The following is a 20902-nucleotide window of genomic DNA, read 5'->3' on the forward strand; positions in this document are numbered from 1 at the left end:
CCTTTTATTTTCACTTAAGTTTGCAGCTTATGATCACTAGCTGAAGATAGCAGAGCTCAGATATAAGCAGACATTCTTTTCTCCCTCCATCCATGAATTGTTGTGGTGCCTTAGAAAACTTCTCTGAATATTAGTTTCATTTTAAAGAATGGGGGTGCACTTGCACATAAACTCAAAAGTTATAGAATTGAATGTTATTAGTTTAATTAAATTCTATAAGACAGTTATAAGAGCTTTACTGGTTATTAATTATGTTCTCCCTCCCTGCCTCCCTCCCTGTTATCAGATTTTTGCTGTGGGTTAGCTAGGGTACCAGTTCAAATGCACCAGTTGCTCTGTGGAAGAAAGATGAGATTGTCTATTCTTTAAAAGTCTTGAAAACCCTATATAGAGTCACTAAGAACTGGAATAGACTCGATGTCAGTAGGAAAGGTGGTTGCATTTTTAAGAAAGAAATTTAAAGGAGAAACTACATAAGGATTTTTATTTCATAAAGTTGAATTTTTCTCCCTCCAAATGGATTTACGTGAACAAACAATCTAACTATAAAAGATTGGTAGGCGTCTATAAATAGAAAAGAAATAAACAAGCTGACATGCCACTAATTATGAATCATTCTGAATAAAGAAATACTTTACTTATTTTGTTTTATAATACAGTATCAGAAAGTGATAGGGCATTCCTTTGGTACCTTTCGTAAGTTGAGGAAGAGTACAGCAAGAAAGCAATTGCCAGAGGAAGGCGTCGGTTGACGAGTTGAGGTGTGGGTGGATCACACTCAAGGGCTGGGTTAGAGTTGTTAAAAGCATCCTGATAGATTCCTATAATGGCTACTGCTCAGCTCACTCACTCCATCAGATTACCCAAGGAAACAATTTTCCCATCCCAAATCACTAATGAGCATGAGTCATTGATAATGGTGAAGAAACTTTTTGCTACTTCTATCTCATGTATAACGTATATAAAGGGCCTATTTCCAGAGAGCTCTTATGGAGAACGCCATTTAGAGGATCTCCATTTAAAAATCCTCCAAGAAGATATAACACATGTGCTGGGTCACTGCATATAATCAAATGGATTCAAGGTTGTTTTGATGCATTGGAAAAGAAATATCTACACATGGCAGTTCTTACACTTTACACAACTCCCAATGAACCTGAGGAAGTGACTGAGCTATACCAGTTCAAATTCAAATATACAAGAGAAGGAGCCATTATGGATTTTGACAGTTATAGCAGAAGCACAAGCTTGAAAAGTGGAGCAAACAGTGAAGATACTAAAAAAGCTAGTGTTTTTTTGATCCGTAAATTGTATATGCTTATGCAGAACCTTGGACCTCTTCCTAATAATGTTCTACTTACTATGAAACTTCACTACTATAATGAGGTGACCCCGCGTGACTTCCAACCTCCTGGTTTTAAAGAAGGGGTGAACTCACACATTCTGCTGTTTGAAGAGGAGCCTGTCAACCTGCAAGTGGGATTGATCTCCACTGGATTTCACAGCATGAAAGTAAAAGTCACAACTGAGGCCACCAGAGCACCTAGTTTGGAGAAAAATCTCAGGAGAACAACACTATTGAGATCACCCATCAATCAAATTCAAAGAATGGATTTTGTGATCAGTCAGCAGAGTTTGGAGGGTCCCAGAAAGAAGAGGAGAGTCAGTGAACCAGTGAATATCTTCATCTCTAATGGAAAATGAGTTAGATGCCTGTGCTTTACTATATTTATCTTAAAGTTAATTGATTTTAACAGCAAACATGCATGACGTGTCTTAATAGGAAAGTAAGTTCTTATCACCAAAACCTTTTTCTGAATCTGTTGCTTAACTGTTTCAGTCAGTTTACTAAGTGCTGAATTATTGGATAGAATAAGAGCTCACTTTGCTGCAAGGAAACACGATGCCTTGAGATAGCATTCTTTCGAGGCTGAGTTAGAAATCAGACAGCTTTTATGTTTGTAAAAGACCCACAGCCACTCTTTTAGAAAGAAATAAGCTGCTCTCAAAGAAAAAAAGGGTTTTCTTTGCATAATTAAAGCACTTAGACTACTGTGAAATGTTGTAATTTATTGTAACCCATTGCTGGAATCTCTTTATAGCTTTCTTAGAATCCCCATAGAATTGCATAGGATGTGTGTGCTGGTGCTTGTTCAGGTCTGATTTATGTTTTAACTTTAATCCAAAGTTGGTTACTTAAATACTGGACCAAAATGTATTTTTCCTGTAAATTTCCATAAATCTGGCTCAAGTCCTGTCAGCTAATTTAGGGCAGGGGGAATATGCTGCAATTTAGGAGACTGACTTGATTCTTAAGGCTGATATTGGATGCTTCCTGTTATTAGTCTGTTATTGGATGCTTCAGTTATTAGTCTACTAATGATGTTGTTAGGCCCCTCCTTAGGACAGAAGAATTTTGATAGGCTTAATGATTAGCATTAAGTGAATAATAAATGACTTAAGTGTTATTTTTATTGTTTATATAACATGAAATCTAATCATTGAAATTGATAGGACCAAAATAAATGTTAAGTATATGTGCTTTATTGTGAAATAAAAGCAAAGTGCAAGGTAAAAAAAAAAAAAAGAGAGAAAGCAATTGCCATTCATTTATAAGGGAAGAATTTTTAGCATGCCCAAGCCAAAAGTAATCTACTAAATCATACAAAATAACACAGAAACCTAAAATAACAGTGGTATATAGTATCATTCAGTGATACACAGATGACACATATAAACACAGAGCAATCTGCAGATGACACAATCTTGTTTGCTGAAAGTGAAGAGGACTTGACGCATTTCCCAAAGAAGATCAAAGACTACAGCCTTCAATATGGATTATGCTGCAAACATAAAGAAAACAAAAATTCCTAAAACTGGGCCAATGAGTAGCATTATAATAAAGAAAATATTGAAACTGTCAGAGATTTCATTTTACTTGGATCCACAATCAATGCCTATGAAGGTAGAGGTCAAGAAATCAAATGACATATTGCACTGGGCAACTTTGCTGTAAGAGATCCTTAAAGTGTCAAAAAGGCAACTGTCACTTTGAGTACAGAGGGGCACCTAACCAAGCTAGGGGTATTTTCAATCATCTCATATGCATGTGAAACTTGTACAACAAATACGGAAGACCATAGAAGAATCGATACATTTGAAATACGGTGTTGGAGACAAATACTTGAAAGTACTATGGAATGCCTTGTATTTTCTCTTAAGGTTGAAGAACAACCAAATATGTCTTGGAAGAAGTACAGCGAGAAAGCTCCTTAGAAGCTATGATAGTGAGCCTTTGTCTCATGTACTTTGCACATGTTATCAGGAGGGACCAGTCCCTGAGAAGGACATCATGTTTGCTAAAGCAGGAGAAAGACCCACAATGAGACAGATTGACATAGTGGCTGCAACAATGGGCTTAAACAGCGATGATTGTGAGGATGGTGCAGGAACCAATGGTGAATCAGAACCAATACAACAGTACCTAACAACAACACCATACTGTTCACTAACACAGTTCAAAGCTATGTTATTGTTAGGTGCCATCGAGTTGGCACTGACTCATAGCGACCCTATGCACAACAGAATCAAATGCTGCCTGATCCCACACCAACATCACAATCTTTGCTAAGACTGAGCCCCTTGCTGCTGCCACTGTGTGAATCCATTGCACTGGGGTTTGTTTTTTTCTCCAACCCTCCACTTTACCAAACATGATATCCTCCTCCAGTGACTGGTCCCTCCTGAGAAAATGCCTGAAGTATGAGAGACGAAGTTTGGCCATCTTGGCTTCCAAGGAGCATTCTGGCAGCACTTCTTCCAACTGAGATTGGTGTGTACTTTTGGCAGTCCATGGTACTTTTAATATTCTCCTCTACCACCAGAACTCAAATACATCAATTCTTCTACGATCCTTTTTCACTGTACAACTTTCACATACATAGGAGGTTACTGGAAAGACAATGGTTTGGGTGAGTTACACCTTAATCCTCAAACAGACATCTTTGCTCTTGAATTCTTTAAAGAGGTCTTGTGTAGCAGATCTGCCTAACGCAATACATCGTTTGATTTCTTGACTGCTGCTTCCATTAGTATTGATAGTTAATCTGAACAAAATGAAGTCTTTTGTAACTTCAATCTTTTCTCCATTTATATGGATGTTATTTATTGGTCCAGTGGTGAGGATTTTTGTTTTCTTTACATTGAAATGCAATGTAAAGAATACCTATGGTTGTGGTCTTTGATCTTCATCAGTAAATACTTTAAGACCTCTTTGCTTTTCAGCAAGCAAAGTTGTATCATTGCATATAACTATTCAAAGCTATGGGGGATTGATAATGAGAATCTGAGTGTAGTTCCCAGGGAATGAGCTTGGTAACACCACTATTGTGTGTGCTGCCTCTTTAATGCCTCAAGGAAAAGCAAACACTGAATGCTAGTTTCGTTTTTTTACATTTTTCTTTCTTTCTTTTTTTTGTAAAAAAGAAAATCCTCTCTGTATTTCTTTCAGTTAGTGAAAACACGTACTAATAGAAGTTTTTCAGTGTGAAAGCGAGGAGGTGTGAAGTGAACTTTCAAAAAGCAAGGGGTACTTTTCAGTGTTGCTGAAAATTATCTCAAGTCTCATTCCTGGAGAAGGATTAAAAAAAAAAAAAACCTAACAAAAAGCCATCATTATGTGTAGGCTTTGGGTAACACAATGGGTCCAAAATAAATAAGATTAATAAGCCTCATTTACTTTCTATAATTGCTCTCCACAAAAAGCCAAGACAAGATAAAATGGCATTCAAGATTTCAATATGAGACCCGGGTGATCAGACGTGAATTGGACTTTAAAAATTATTCACTAAGATTGATTCTAAGCTTCATAGCAACATTATTATGCCTCTGTTTTTATGCCTACAGAATCCAGACCTCCTACTGTAATAAAAATAAAATCTAAACCTGTTGTAGAAATAAAGCAGAGCTCTCATTTATGTTCTCCAAAATAGGTACCAAAGCTTAGCTTGTTTCCAATAAATGACAACTGTAACTAGATTTCTTTGCTTTTGTGCTCTGAAAGTTATACCCTTAGGAACATATTTCCAGTACACAATATCAAGAACAAAATACTTTCCTTTATTTTGCTAGTAGTGCTGATACTTGCCAGACAGAAATGTTTAGCACACACACACAAAAGAGACTCCGAAACAGTATATGTGGATTCTGGGCTTGGTTTTGCATTTGATTGTCTTCTTGATTTTTATCAGAATATTAACCCTAGTTGACATCTCTTCCCTTTGAAAGGGAAATAAACTCCATCTCACAAGGGTGTTATAATGATAACATGAGAACAGTACACATGCAAAGGTTTATACAAAGTTAAAAGTGCTCTATATGTTCAAAGTATCATTAACTCAACAAATGTTTTTTTGAGACCTACTGTGTGTCAGACTATTCTATTGAGTGCTTATAACAGAGCTTACATTCTAGTGAATAAAGGATGAAGAGCCATCTAAAGAGGGGTAGTTCTATTTTCTACAACAGAGTGGTCAGTAGAAGCTTCCTGCTAAGGTGACATGTGACCAAAGAGATCGGAGTGGAATGGGCAAGCTATCCAGATATCTGGAGAAGACTAATTCTAGGCAGCAAAAGCACAAAGTGCAGCGGTCCCAAGGTGGAAAGGTGGCTGAAATGTTGTAGAAACTTATAGAGAGCAGGACCAGAACTACCAGAATTGAGAGGAAAAATGGTAACAGATCACAGAGGACGTGGGGATGAAACAGACTATGGAGGGTCCTAAACAAATCTGGATTTGAATCTAAGTTAGCTGGCAATCCTGGGAGGGTTTCTGAGCCAAGAAAAAAGCTCTGTGAACTGATTATAGTTTTTACAAAAATCACTCTGGCTGCTGTTTGTATGTGTGTGATATGCATGTGTTGGAAGGCAGGACATTTGGTAAACTTATTCAGGATACAAATGTCTTTTCATGTCTCTGACATCAATAACCTTTTAAGGAGACTTCAAAGAAAAAAGAATTATTAGATAATGAGGATCATTACTTAGTTATAAAAGGAGCAACAAACCAGGAAAATATAATAATTTTTATAATATATAAAATAAAAGTGGAAAGAATAAGTGAAATGAACAAATATTGGACGACTCACTCAGAAATTGACTAAGCACAAACTAAGAAAGATGAAAAAAGCTAAAACAATTATTAATCATAATCTTTTAGTCATGCTTAACAGTCCTGGTGCAGCATTGTAGCATAATCACTGGACCTCAATGTAAGTTTGAACTGCAAGGTTGGTGGTTCAAATCCACCAACCACTCCATGGAAATGCTATAGACTCGCTATCAGTTGGAACCGACTTGACCTCCCTAATCAACAACAACATCATTGGTCAGATATGAAGTATTGGTACTAAGAACTAGAGCAAACACACTCACTGCAGCCATACATGGGGCATTTGCAAACTGGATCATATCATTCCTCTGAATGAAATCCTTCTTAGAACACACTAGAAACTCTTTCACAATTATACAAGACTACGTGGCGCTGTGGGTTAATGCACTAGACTGCAAAGTTGTTTGAAATACAAGGTTGGTGATTCAAGCTCACCAGTTGCTCCTTGGAAAGCCTATAGAGGGTCGCTATGGGTCGGAACCAACTCAACAGCACATAACAACAACAGCATTAAGACTGTTATCAATTTGGAGTCCTGGTGTGGTGCTGTGGGTTAACGGGCTGGACTGCAAAGTCTGAACCGCATGGTCTGAGGGTCAAGCTCATCAGCCACTCCTCAGAAACCTTATGCAGGGTGGCTATGGGTGAGAACTGACTGTACAGCACTTAATGGCAACAGCAGTTTCAATTCAGCACTTGCCTAGTGCTCCAGTCATGCTATGTTTCTATCTAGCCCTTCTCCCTTTGCTGTCTATTAACAGACACCTAATTGTAAATTCTTCAACATGCACTGCCCTCCCACATTCAACAACTGAGTCCCTTGATCTGATTCCCTTCACTCTGCAGATCTTGAGAAAAATGCTACATATCTCAGAAAGCACTCCACATAGGTCTCCCATAAATGACGTGTGCTCTAGTCTATGACCCTACTCTGTACACCTATTTTAAATATTTGCATAATTCTCTCGCCATGAAAGGTACAGCAAACTGAAGCTTTTCATTTTTTAATTTCTCAGTCCCTAGTACAGGGCTTGAAGTCCTGTTGTGGAGCTGTAAGGCAAGCAATGGACCACAATGTTGGTTTGAACGTCAAGGTAAACAGTTCAAACTCACCAGTCACTCCTCAGAACCCTCTACAGGGTCGCTACAAGTCAGAATCGACTTGATGGCACTTTACAGTAACAACAGCACAGGGCCACAATGCCACACCAGGACTCCCTCAATTTGTGTATATAGCCATGAAAAATATATCGAAGCTAGCATATAGTAGAGCCTCGATAGATTTTTCATGGCTATATACACAAATTGAGGGAGTCCTGGTGTGGTATTGTTGGATAATGCACTAGATCGCAAGGTTAGTGGCTGAAACTCACCAGCCACTCCTTGGAAATCCTATACAAGGTCACTGTGAATTGGAACTTACTCACCAGAACTTAACAATGACAACAATAGCACTGTAGGCTAAATACTGGAATGTTAACTGCAAGGTCAGCGGTTCAAACCCACCAGCCGCTCCATGGGAGAAAGATGAAGATGTTTGTTCCCATAAAGATTCATAACCTCGGAAACCATGAGTCAGAACTGACTCAAAGGCACTGGGTTTTTTGGTGGGGAGAGGGGAAGGTAAGCAAATTATCATACTCATATAATAGAAAATTTCACAACAAAGAGTCAACCACTATAAATTTGGGCATTTAAAATGAAGGCACAAACCAGTTAATTCCTAACACAAAGGCTAATTCACCTCTGATCTTGTAGAGCTGGTGGTGGTTATGTGCTGTGGAGTCGGTTCCAAACCATAGTGACCCTGTACAGGATTTCCAAGGGTGTAAATCTTTACGGGAGCATAAAGCCTCATCTTTCTCCTGTGGAACAGCTGATAGTTTTGAACTGCTGACCTTGCTGTTCATAGCCCGATTCATAACCACTGCGCTACCAGAGCTCCTTCTTGTAGAGGTAGAGGTAGTAAACAGTGAGACAGATGAGAAGATGGAGGGTGTCTAGCTATCACTACGAACTTCCCTGAAAGGGATCACATTAGAATGTCCCAGATAAAGCAGCAGAAAATATGGACTGAAACTCAAAATTATTGGCTAAAACAACAACAACAACAAAAATAGGCTAACTGGTTAGAAAGAGGCTGGAGGAACCTGAGACAGGCCCTGGACCACCCTTCAAGACTGGGAAGGAACTTTCTCATGTGGCCCAATTTTCAGCCAATCAGTAAATAGATATGGAGGGGACAGCAACACTAGTAAGGTTTGGGGCAACATACACCTAAGGTCAAAGTGGAGGAGGGATGGGAAGGAGGATGGAATGGAAATAGAAACCACAGGGAGGAAGTGGGATAATTGTTGTTGCATGGAGGGGGAGGGGTGCAATCATTTAAATGAAATAAAGTTTATTATTTGTTGAATGTAAAGCTGATTCTGTCTTGTGTAAACTTTCACTCTATTAGCAATAAAAAGTTTGAAAAAAAAAGGAAGACAGAATTTTAAAAACCCTAGAAATGGGAAACATGAGGAGCTTTTTTGTTGATTCAGACTGATAACAAACTTATGCACAACAGAACGAAGCACTTCCTGTGCCATCCTCACAATCTTTGCTACCTGAGCCCATTGCTGCTGCCACTGTGCCAACCCATCTCATTGGTGTCTTCCTCTCTTTACTGACCCTCCACTATCCCCAGCATGATGTCCTTCAGGAACTAGTTCCTCTTGAGAATATGTCCAAAGTACGAAAGGCAAAGTGTCACCATCCTGACGTCTGTAGCGCATTTTGACTTTGTTTCAACACAGATTCTTTTTTTTTTTTTTTTTTTGGCAGTGCATGGGACTTCTAAATAAATGCCTTGTTGATACCTGTTTTATAGAAGCAAAGAGAGTTTGACCAGGAAAAAAAAATAAGGAAAAGACAGTGAATCTGAAACTTGAATCTTTCAGAAAAGGGTAGGTGTTGATAGGGTGCTCGTGTAGAGGTAGCTTTGGTTGTTGTTGTTAAGTGCTGTTGGGTCAGTTCTGACTCAGAGACCCGATGTAGGGTTTGCAAGGAGCAGTGGGTTAGTTTGAACTGCTGACATTGTGGTTCATGGTCCAGTGCTGACTCTACAGCACCAGACCAGGAGTTCAGTAGCTTTGGTAAATGGTGATACAGAAAGCAGGTATAGGAACTGCACAAAAGTGATTCGAACTCCTGGCTCAATCACTTTTACCTGAGCAAGTTTCTTATCTGCCTATATACTAATCACTGATAAACTAATGAGATAACGCATGTGCAATGCCAAGCACAATGCTTTATACCTGGTAGAAACTCACACTGCTAATCCCCTCCTTCATTTTTGGGAAGACACCAAAAACACTGCCAATGTTGCTTGTCAGCCTAACACCTAAATATAGATGAAAATCATGTCACGATGCCAGTTTGAAGCCTGTGTCTGTGTACTATCTCCAGCGGCAGTGTTAAGGCAGGGGGAACAGGGATGTTAGGCTCTTTACCTAGAGCAGCACTGATAGGCAGCCAAGTGCCCAATTCAGAAGCTGCTGTCCCCTAAAGGAAATGGCTGGTTGCAAAGACTTAAAAGGAAAGAGTTTCTTTTGTCTGCTTAAAAAAAAAAAAAAAGGCAAGAAAGAAAAGTTATATTTCTAAACAAGCTGCAGCTTTAATAGCCCTACAGAGAAGAACAGGGAGTAAAAGGAAACCTGCCTTGAAAATCAGTTGACAGCTCCTCCCACTTGGAGGAAAAAAAAAAAAAAATCAGTAGCACAGAATACAAGAAGATCATTGCTCTTTGCTCAGGTTTTAATTCCTCATTGCAAACTTCTCACTCCTACGTTTTACAAGACTCTAGGGATTAGTCCCCTAGACAGTTCACTTAATCAGGAAGCTGAGGAAGTTAGCCAGAATGTGGAAGGTAACAACAGGTCATTAACTGGAGATGCTAGCAGATGTGAACAACCTCTCCTCCCCTACCAATCTTACCAGAGCAAGTACTGCAGATAAGTAGAAAGGGCCCTGTGTTCTCTTGAGCTGGGCTGGGAACAATACTGATGTTGTTAGGTGCCATCAAGTCAGTACCAACTCACAGTGACCTTATGCACAATAGAACATAAGACTGCCTGATCCTGTGCCAACCTCACAACCTTTGCTATAATTGAGTGCCCATTGCTGCTGCCACCATGTCAATCCATCTTGCTGGGGGCTCTTCCTCATTTTCAAAAACCCTCCACTTTACCAATCATGATGTCTTTCTCCAGGAACTAACTGGTCCCTCCTGGTACTATGTCCAAAGTATGAAAAATGAAGTCTGGCCATCCTGGCTTCTAAGGAGCATTCTGGCTGTATTTCTTCCAACACAGATTTGTTTGTTTGTTTTGGAAGTCCATGGTACTTTTAATATTCTTCTCTAACACCATAACTCAAATGCATCAATTCTTCTACAGTCTTCCTTATTCACTGTCCAACTTTCACAAGCATCGGAATACCCTGGATTGGGTCAGGTGCACCTTAGTCCTCAAACTGACATCTTTGCTCTTCAAAACGTTAAATCTTGTGCAGCAGATTTGCCTAATGCATTATGTCATTTGATTTCTTGACTGCTGCTTCCATGAATGGTTGATCTGAGCAAAATGAAGTCTTTGACAACTTCAATCTTTTCTCCATTTATTTTGATGGATGATACTGATGAGCAATAAAAAACAACCACACATTTCAGGCCAAGAGTAAAACATGAAGAGGCAAGAAGAGAAACTTCTGTTTTCAATGGTATGTAACTATTAAGTGGGGACAAACTATTACTTTCACCTGAAGTACAGTTTTGTTGATTTGTTCATGTGAAAGTATCTGGGACAAAAATACTTCACTCCAATTCTGGTCTAAACCCACTAACAATTTCCACATAGAGAGAAGAGGTACAAATATTAGCTGCTTTTGTGAAAAGCTTTCATAAGGAATTTCTAGTCATAAGTTTGAGGCTCCATTTATTTTCCTCTATCAGGGATTCCAGCTGAGGGGAGAAAAGACATTTCAGAAACACACAAAAATGACAATTTGCTAAATACAGGGCTGATGTTTTGAAAACCAATGCACACGAATGATCCAAATGAGTTGGACTTCAGTGTCTCTGCATCAACATTCAAGTAACAACAAAAGGAACGTCAGAAAGACTTTCCTCCAAATAGACACTGGTTTCAGAGGAGGTCTGTGTTTGATTTGCATGCCTGGCATTCTTTTACTTATGAAATGAAATGTTTTGGATGTTTTTGTAAGTCATCTCACAAAAGTCACCTGTGTTGATTTCATTTCTCTTGTTCCATATTTATGCACCATTGCTCACTTCCTACTGTTTACCAAACAATTTATGATAATTCCATATTTATTACAGTTTTCATAACAAAGCTGTTTCAAGGCACTCATGACTCTGAAACAGAACTCCCCATGAGAAGCAAGTCAGATGCAAATCTTCCAGCTTCATATCTGTAGAAAAATTGGGTAAATGAACTATTTCTGCTCAAATTAGCAAGCCTCAAAGCAAGAATCAGTGGATTTTGCTTTGAAATTGGGGATGATGAAGAACAAAGGGAAATGAACAACAACAAGAAAAAAAAAAAGCTCAAACCCATTGCTGTCCAAAAAAACAATGTTGTTTTTAAGTGCCATCGAGTCGGTACCAACTCATAGCTACCCTAATGCACAACAGAATGAAACACTGCCCAGTCCTGTGACAGACTAGAATTGCCCCATAGGGTTTTGAAGGCTGTAAATCTTCACAGAAACAGACTGCTTCATATTTCTCCCATGGAGTAGTGGGTGGTTTCAAACCAGCAATCTTTGGTAAGGAGCTGAATGCTTTAGTTCCTGCACCACCTGGGCTACAAAAATGGACAAAGAAAGGAATACAAACCTAGTATTGACTTGGCAAAACAGCAGAAGTCTCGGGATTCCTATCAGTTAAACTGAGGTGCACAGACATTGATTTGGACATAGGGAAGACAGTTATACTGATAATTGGGCTTTGGAGTCAGAGGCATCACATCTAATTTCAGTCCCACTAGTTGTGTGACTACTAATTACTTAACCTCTCTGCAGCTGAACTTCTGGAACCAGAAAAATAATGACAGCATAGTGAGTACCAGGATTCTGAGGGGATTTTTTAAAACTTCATGAAAAAATAGGATTCAAAAATAATTTTTTCCACAATTTTTTTGACATTCACTCATACACACATAAACACACAGTTCTCAGTGCATTGCTAATACAAAACTCTCAATGCATGGTGGATGAAAGGGCCGATACCTCTGTTAAAATTGTTATTAAGTGCTGTTGAGTCTGTTCTATCTCATAGCAGCTCTGTATAGGGTTTTTGAGGAATGACTGATACGTTTGAACTGCCAACCTTGCGGTTAGAAGTCCAGTGCTTACCTGACAGTGCCCCACCAGTACTCCTCTGTAATATTACGATCATGAAAAACCATATAGACACAGTTCTACTCTGAAGCATGTGGGGTAATGGAATCAGCTCAACCTCAACAGGTTTGGTTTCATTACTGGTGTAAGATGTTGTTAATTTCATCATCATAATTATCAATGTAGTTCTATAAAGTCAATCATTCTTTTCTCGTTTTGGTGATAGTTGAATCCTGGCATAGATAGTTGATGATTTATGAAAGTAAAAGCATAACTGTTTTCAGAATAAAGACTGGCTATCATAAAGTCTACCATTTCCTAACATCTTTCTCAAAATGTAACCTCACAGGCTTGGTAGGACGCTATAGTCTCCCCTTGAAAGGACAGCTGTTGAAAACCCAAGTTTTGTCACACTTTCCATTTCGTGCCCAGATAGCAACCAGAGCAAGCTTCTTTATACCAGATTCAAAGCATCTGAAACAAAGCATTTCCTCATGGCCTTTGGAGACATTATGGCTTGTCCTTTAATTTGCACACAAGGTAAATATTTGAAGAAAATCCTCAGGGTTTGCGTCACTAAAAGTTAAACAACCATTTCATCAAGTAACAATAAACAGACTTTACTTGTAACTTTTCTCTCTAAAATATGAATGTTTTCAACTTCAATGAATCAGAGAAAACAATGAAAGCCTAGTCAGGTAACCTGATATACTAGGTTTCAGTGTGTTAGGAATTGCCAACGAGCAGCAGGCTAGAAGCAGAACATGAGCTACCTTTGCAGAATGTTCCATGGTAACCACCACTTTGGTTTTGGTACTGGATACTAAATCCATAGCACCTCCCATTCCTTTCACCATCTTCCCCTGAAAAACAGAAACAGAAAATTCGAGGTAGTGCCATATCTTTGATTTAGTAAATGTGTGGGAGAATAACATTAAGTTACCAGAATGAACTGCTGCAAGAAGTAACAAGAAAAACTCATTGAAGCTTTATTAATGGAAGGCTTTGACTCTTTATATACTGTTACTCTGTTTGTCTATGGTTGCAGGATAAAGTTCAGATAAATATTGCATATGTCACTTCTGTAAAGACGTGCTAGCTTATTATTTGGTAGATGACATATTAGCAATAAGACAATCAGCTAAGAACCTTTCCAGAAATGTGGCTCATTGTTATTTCAAAAATATTTGACTGAAATCCACCAACCCCTGACATCCATTTCTTTCTTTCCTAAAGACATCATCAGCATCACTGGCTTCAATTAGAGACACTTTTGACAGCACTATTTTGGATTTCCTGTAGATTATGATGCCATTAGGTGGTAGGCAGAGGCACTAATGGCATTTCTCTGGTAATGGTTAATGTGAAAGGTGTGTCTATCTTTCTGCTCTTAGAAAAACAAAGCAAAAAATATATTCATGTTAAGCAAAAACAGAAACAGAGTTCAGAATACTTTCACCACTATCATTTTTTCCTTAATCATTTGTCCACACCCTCATCCATTAAAAATTCACTAAGCACTCTCTACGTGCCACACATTCTGAATAATCACCACGGTTTATGCTGTCTCCTGGTTACAGAGTTTTGGAAAAATCAAGTGCTTCCAGAAATTATGCTATAAATTCTTAATCAAGCACAGTGAAGAAAAATGTCTTCTAAAACTGAAAATTCCATGAAATTTTATTTATTTATTTTTAATCCAAATCCTCTTGCTGGTTTGACAATAAAATCTTACAGGACTCTTGTTCCTTTGCCATAATCTCATAGTTATCAAGAAATTAGGAACTGCACTCACAAGTAGCATTAAATCACAGTCTAGTTCTCTGATGGGAAACACTTGAAAAGTCACTGTACAGATAATGGACATGAATTTGAGGTGAGGTATTAGGTAGAGGTGAGTCCTGGTGAGGCATTGATGGGTAAACACTGGGCTGCTAACTGCAAGGTTTTCAAACATACAACTCGCTCCTTGGAAACCCTATACAGCAGGGGTTGTTGTTGTTGTTGTGTGCTGTGGAGTGCTTCCAACTGTAAATCTTTACAGGAGCAGAAAGCCTCATCTGTCTCGTGCAGAACAGCTGGTAGCTTCGAACTGCTGACCCTGAGGTTAGCAGCCCGATTTGTAACCACTATGCAGGGGTAGAGAACCTTTTTTCTGCTAAGGGCCATTTGGATATTTGTAACATCATTCCTACAATATCATGTTACTTGATATTGTAACATCATGCCATACAAAATTATCAACTTAAAAATTAGCCTGCTATAATGCAATGGCTGGAACTGCGGGTGCCTTAGCAGGGCCAGACCAAATGATTTCGAGAGTCTTACATGGCCTGTGAGCCAGACGTTTCCCACCCCTGCTATACAGGCTCACTATGAGTTGGAAACAACTCACCAGAAATTAACAACAATGGCAATAGTTAGAGGAACAAGTAGTCAGGATATCTTTGTGGCTTGAAGCCTCCCATGAAATGTAAAGGAATTTGCTGGCGGTGACTGGGGAATTGAGGGAGAAGGGAATTGAGAACACAAGTGATTTTGGTATCAGAAGCATTGTTGAAGTGAGGTAGACTCTTCATGTGAAAATGTGCAATTTTATACTTCTATGAGCAATGCCTCATCCTTTGTTGTTGTTGTTAAGTGCTGTTGAGTTGATTCTGACTCTTAACAACTCTGAATAGGGTTTCCAACGAGCAGCTGGTGAGTTTGAACAGACCTTGTGGTTCAAGCCAAGCCTTTATCCCACAGTGCCACACCAGGACTTCTTCCAACCATAGTCATCAGCAAGGTTAATAAATGAGACATTAGGTCATCATATTTGTATATAAAATGCTGACACTATCATGATAGGAAATACCAAGAAGTCTCATATAAAAGCACTCAATGTCTATGAGACACTGCAATGCTACAGCATCAGGCAGATCCTGAGTTACCACTCTCTGATTTAAGTATAGTCTGTAGTTAGGAACCAACTCTCCCAGTAAAGCCTATTATTACAAATTTGAGATTACATACAGTGATCTTAGGCAGACTTATACTCAAGGTGCCAAATGCTAAAAGAATGGGAAGAGGACGCTTAAGGAAACCATTAACCAAGCAGGCATATTTTTAAATATCCTAGATTTTAAAAACTTTTTTTTCCTTAATTAGAATACACCACAGGCAAATTTTGTCCCCCGTGACACATTGATTACACAGGTAAAAATTTATGACAGCCTCAAACAAGAAGCTTGTCCAATTTAGGTGAATGTGATTTACACATTTAAAACCACTGTCAATTAGTTAAATATTTTTAGAGCACCTGATGGGTCAAAACATTATGTTGGCAGGAATGCAAGGAGCTTTAAACCATAGTGGAAGATCCATCTCTTTGCTTCTGTTAAAAGGAACCTTCTTATTTGGCTCTCATAAATGAACAGCCTTCATCACTCAGAGAGATTAGACAGGCTTGATGCTTTATCTCTAATGTACATGCTTCAAATTGATACTAACAATTAACTATTTGTTTCCAAGAGTGAAAAAAATGAACTTGATTAGGTGCAGAATACCTGAGGACTATCGTTTTAATTCACTGGTTGACTCGAGCAAAACATTAAACCTTTCTGAATTTAGGCTCTATTAACTATTAGTAAAAATATCTACCACACAGCTATTATAAACGCTTCATGAGATAATTCATAGAAATTGCATAGTGAAGTATAAAGTGCTGTAATAAAATAAATGTATAAAGGCATTCACTTATATCTACATTCAGAGAGTAGTGTGAGCCAGGCATTGTACTGGGTACCAGAATGAGAGATTATCAAAATAAGGTTCTTTTCCTCAGAAATCTCTTGTCTCGAGGAGGAAACACAGGCATGTGTAATAAAAGAGATTCATCCCAAACATCTTTCTCTAACAGAAACATTTCCCCATGTCTCCCTCACTTCCAAGTTAGCTGGGCCCCTCTCTTCCCCGTGCTGTGTCCTATTTAGCATATAATTCTAACACAGCACTGAGAACAGTGAACTTCATCTTTTAAAATCAATATTTGAGTTACTGAATGGATTAATGAATTCACTAACGTAAGTATGATCAAGTTCTAACAGAACACATAGGATTCAATTGATAACTGAGAAATTGGAGGCTGGGGTAGAGCTCCAGGAGGATTTCACAAAGAAGGCATTTCATAAAGTGTCAGATGAGAAAAGCAATACAGAGAAAGAGTACATCAGTACTCCAAGGTACCTAAGACCAAGTCTTATCAACCTTACTTCTAAGGAGCATTCTGGCTGCACTTCTTCTAACACAGATTTGCAAAGTCCTCTGACAGTCTATGATATATTCGATATTCTTCACCAACAACATGATTCAAAACCTTCAATTCTTCTTTGGTCATCCTTATTCATAGTAATGTACTGCATGGGGTAAAACTGCTGCGACAGATCTCTTCAAAGCATTAAAATAGCAAGGATGTCACTTTGAGAACTAAGATGTGTCTGCCCCAAGTATGTTTTCAATTGTCACATATGCATGCAAAAACTGGGACAGAAATAAGGGTTGACATTATGCAGAGGCTCAATGTATTTGTTGAGGGAATAAGTGAGTGAGTCAGTGACTGAATAGAACAGATTTTGAGAAGATGAGGATACCATTATAAACTAAGAAAACAGCTGAGACAAAATGCAGGTCCCATCACCAACTCCCCCAAAGCAACATCCTACTCAATGTATAAAACAAGCTAACAAAATGGGGAAATTAGTGAGCTATAAATTAAATAAAACACAGGAGGGAAAATGATATTTGGGAGAAGTAAACCTGTTGTGAACAAGAGATTCTGGGCATAACAGAGTGTGGCTTTCTTTAAAACTCATCAGCAAACATACATTGGTTGAATGGTGTGACTTTAGCTCTGAAATACATTCTGGCTCGCATAATGGAGAGCTGATTGCTAGATACTCACTTCATGACTAACTCTTCTTTTTGCAGTTTAGGACTGACCCTGATAGCAATTATGAAAAGAATACCACAGGAAAATGACTTTGAAATGGTTTAAGCTCAATTAGGACACAGTTATGCAACTCAAGAATTATCTTCAAGTCACAAATATTTATTCAAGGTCTACCATACTAAACCAGATACCAAAGCTGAAATTAGGAATTAAAAACATGAAAATGATTATCTACTTTGGTTTAGAAAATACAATTTAGCTAAAATTAATATTTAAAATACATTTTAGCTACTTCAATCCTATTGTTGTTGCTGTTGTTGTGTTTGAGTATTTTTGACTTGGTTCTGACTCATCGTGACCCAATGTATGACAGAATGAAACACTGTCTGGTTCTATGTTATTCTTAAAGTCATTCCTTGTTTGAGTGCACTGTTGAAGTCATTATGACAATTCATCTCATTGAGGGTACTATTTTCTAATACCAAAATCATAAAGAAAGTAAAAGTGTAAATACTGATAATAGGACATGTCCAAATGTGTCAAATATGTCACAGTACAAATACTTACATTGTACTTCCACAGACATGGTTAGTTTTTAAGTTCTAAACATGACCTTTGATAATATTTTAAGGTTTTATTAAAAGGTAAAATCAACACACACACACACACACACACACATATGCACACAGAAGCACTTCTGTGAAATGCTACTTAAAATATAAAACATGAAAAACCAGTTTTGCCATTACCTTTATCACTAATATTAATAATTTTTTATTCCCAGATTTTTTCCCTTTAAATACTCTGGTCTTCAGTGACAATTATAAAAGCATTTTAAGTAATGCTATGTGTCCCACTGAAAAATGTGAATCGACATGTGATTTACCTGTGGTGAGAGGGCTTGTTATTCAATATTAACTACCAGAACATGAAATGTCTACCTTATTCCAGATGTAAACCTCTTCATTTCTGTTCTAATTCCCCATATTAAAAAATGTTCAGGAAAAAAAAAAAAAAAAAAGCCTCTAAACATGTCCCTAAAGAGTAGCAGAAACAAAGAGATAAAATAATAACATTTGTTTAAAGACAAAAAAAAAGGCAATAAATCGTCTCTTAACCAAAAATAGGATGTACAATTTGCCTTAGTTTAACTAAATTATAACCAAGTTCCATTAGAATATATCTCTTTTCTATATTATGCACTGTCTTCAAAACAAAGAAGAATGTGGTTTTCCTTTCAAAGATTAATAGCATTTCCTAGAACAGGTGAATTAATCATGTAAATCAACTGGTAGGGAGTTGGAAACATAATTATGTTCTCTATTGTTAGATAAATTAACAAAACTATTTTAATAAATATGAATTATCAATCATAACAGGGGCTTGTAGAACAGGTAATAATTTATTATGGCCTCTGTAGCACTACGACGATCAGAGCCTGTATTATGTAAAGAAGACAAAAATCCTCACCACTGGACCAATAAATAACACCATAATAAATGAAGAAAAGATTGAAGTTGTCAAAGACTTCATTTTGCTTGGATCAACCATCAACACTCATAGAAGTAGCAGTGAAGAAATCAAATGATGCATTGCGTTAGGTAAATCTGCTGTAAAAGAACTCTTTAAATTGTTAAGTTTGAGGAATAAGGTGTACCTGATCGAAGTCTTGGAATTTTTCAGTAGCCTTATATGCATATGAAAGTTGGACAATGAATATGGAAGACTGTAGAAGAATCAATGCAGTTGGATTATGGTGTCAGAGAAGAATATTAAAAGTGCCATGGTGTGCCAAAAGAACAAACAAATCTGTGTAGGAAGAAGTGCAGCCAGAATGCTCCTTAGACTCTAGGGTAGTGAGAAGTCATCTTTCATATTTCAGACATGTTCTTAGGAGGAACCTCTCCTTAGAGAAGGACACAATGCTTGGTAAAGAACGGTCAGCAAAAAAGAGGAAGACACTCAAGAAGATGTAGCGAAACAGTGGCAGTAGCAATGGGCTCAAGTGTAGCAATAATTGTGAAGACAGCACAGAACAGAGCAGTGTTTCATTTTTTGTTCATATGGTTGCTATGAATTGGAACCTATGACACCTAACAACAATAGAAATTAGTTAAAAGTGACATTTGATACTTTCAGGACTGATACATAAAACCTTCCAAACACAGTCCTACATGTCCTTCCCTCTTCCGCAGTGATCTTGAAAACTGCGTGCTGAAACATTAGAGCCATAGGATAGAAAGAATCCTATCTCAGTAACTATCCACCCCAAGATTCACGTTACAAACTTCCTTGGCTCTTGCCTTTCCCTTATAATCCATGTATAATAAATCAATCTAGTTTTATACAGAACTCTAGTCTTCCCAATTTCTTGAACTTTATCTTTTCTCTTCTTAGCTAGGACTCCCATAATTTCTCTGTAGTGTTTTAACAGCCTACCTGCTGATCAGTCTGTGTCCAGCCTTGTTCTTCTCACATCCATTCATCCCACAGCCATGAAGGTAATCTCTCTAAAGGGAACATCTGGCTATATCACTCCTCTCCTTATACCTTTTCAATTCTCCAGTGCTTTACCTTGGCTTAAGTGCACCTGACCCATGCCATGGTATTTTCAGTCACCTCATATGCATGTGAAAGCTGGACAATGAATAAGGAAGACTGGAGAAAAACTTTGCAAAGAATACTGAAAGCACCATGGACTACAAAAAAAAAAAAAGAACAAACATATCTGTTTTGGAGGAACTACAAGCCAGAATGTTCCTTAAAAATCAGGATGATGAGATTTGTCTCATGTATTTTGACACATTGTTCGGAGAGACCAATCTCTGAAGCAGCACATCATACTTGGCAAAGAGGAGGGTCACAAAAAGGAGTAAACCCCATACTGCCACTGTTTCACTACATCTTCTTGAGGGTCTTCCTCTTTTTTGCTGGCTCTGTTCTTTACCAAGCATCATGTCCTTCTCTAAGGACAGGTTCCTCCTAATAACAAGTCTGAAATATGAAAGATGACCTCTCACTATCCTAGAGTCTAAGGCGCATTCTGCCTGATAGATGAACACAATGGTTACAACAGTGAACTCAAACACAACTGTGATCATGGCACAGGGCAGTGTTTTGTTTTGTTATGCATGCATTCACTATGAGACAGAGTTGACTGGACAGTCAACTAAGACTCAAGAACCATAAAGTCCAAGCACCTCATTTCCTCACACTCCACTTCAGTTCCATGCCAGGAATACTGAAGTGCTTGTATAAAGCATATTTGTTGTTGTTGTTGTTAAGTGCCGTCGAGTTGGTTTCGACCCATAGCGACCCTGTACAGGGTTTCCGAGGGTGTAAATCTTTACGGGAGTAGAAAGCCTCATCTTTCTCCCGCGGAGCAGCTGGTAGTTTCGAAC

At 38.2% G+C, this 20902-nt stretch overlaps 1 protein-coding gene and 1 pseudogene across 1 annotated transcript in view; one reads left to right on the forward strand and one right to left on the reverse strand.

The window, feature by feature from the left end:
• Window positions 1–20902, reverse strand: part of OXCT1 (3-oxoacid CoA transferase 1) — a 251550-nt gene that overhangs the window by 40435 nt on the left and 190213 nt on the right. Inside the window, exon 13 of the mRNA XM_006877358.1 lies at window positions 13345–13434. Coding sequence (XP_006877420.1) covers window positions 13345–13434 — 90 coding nt within the window. The remainder of the gene's footprint in view (window positions 1–13344; window positions 13435–20902) is intronic.
• LOC102826878 lies at window positions 827–1670 on the forward strand (annotated as a pseudogene).

Source organism: Chrysochloris asiatica, unplaced genomic scaffold (assembly GCF_000296735.1).
Source record: "Chrysochloris asiatica unplaced genomic scaffold, ChrAsi1.0 scaffold00487, whole genome shotgun sequence".
Taxonomy (NCBI): Eukaryota; Metazoa; Chordata; class Mammalia; order Afrosoricida; family Chrysochloridae; genus Chrysochloris; species Chrysochloris asiatica.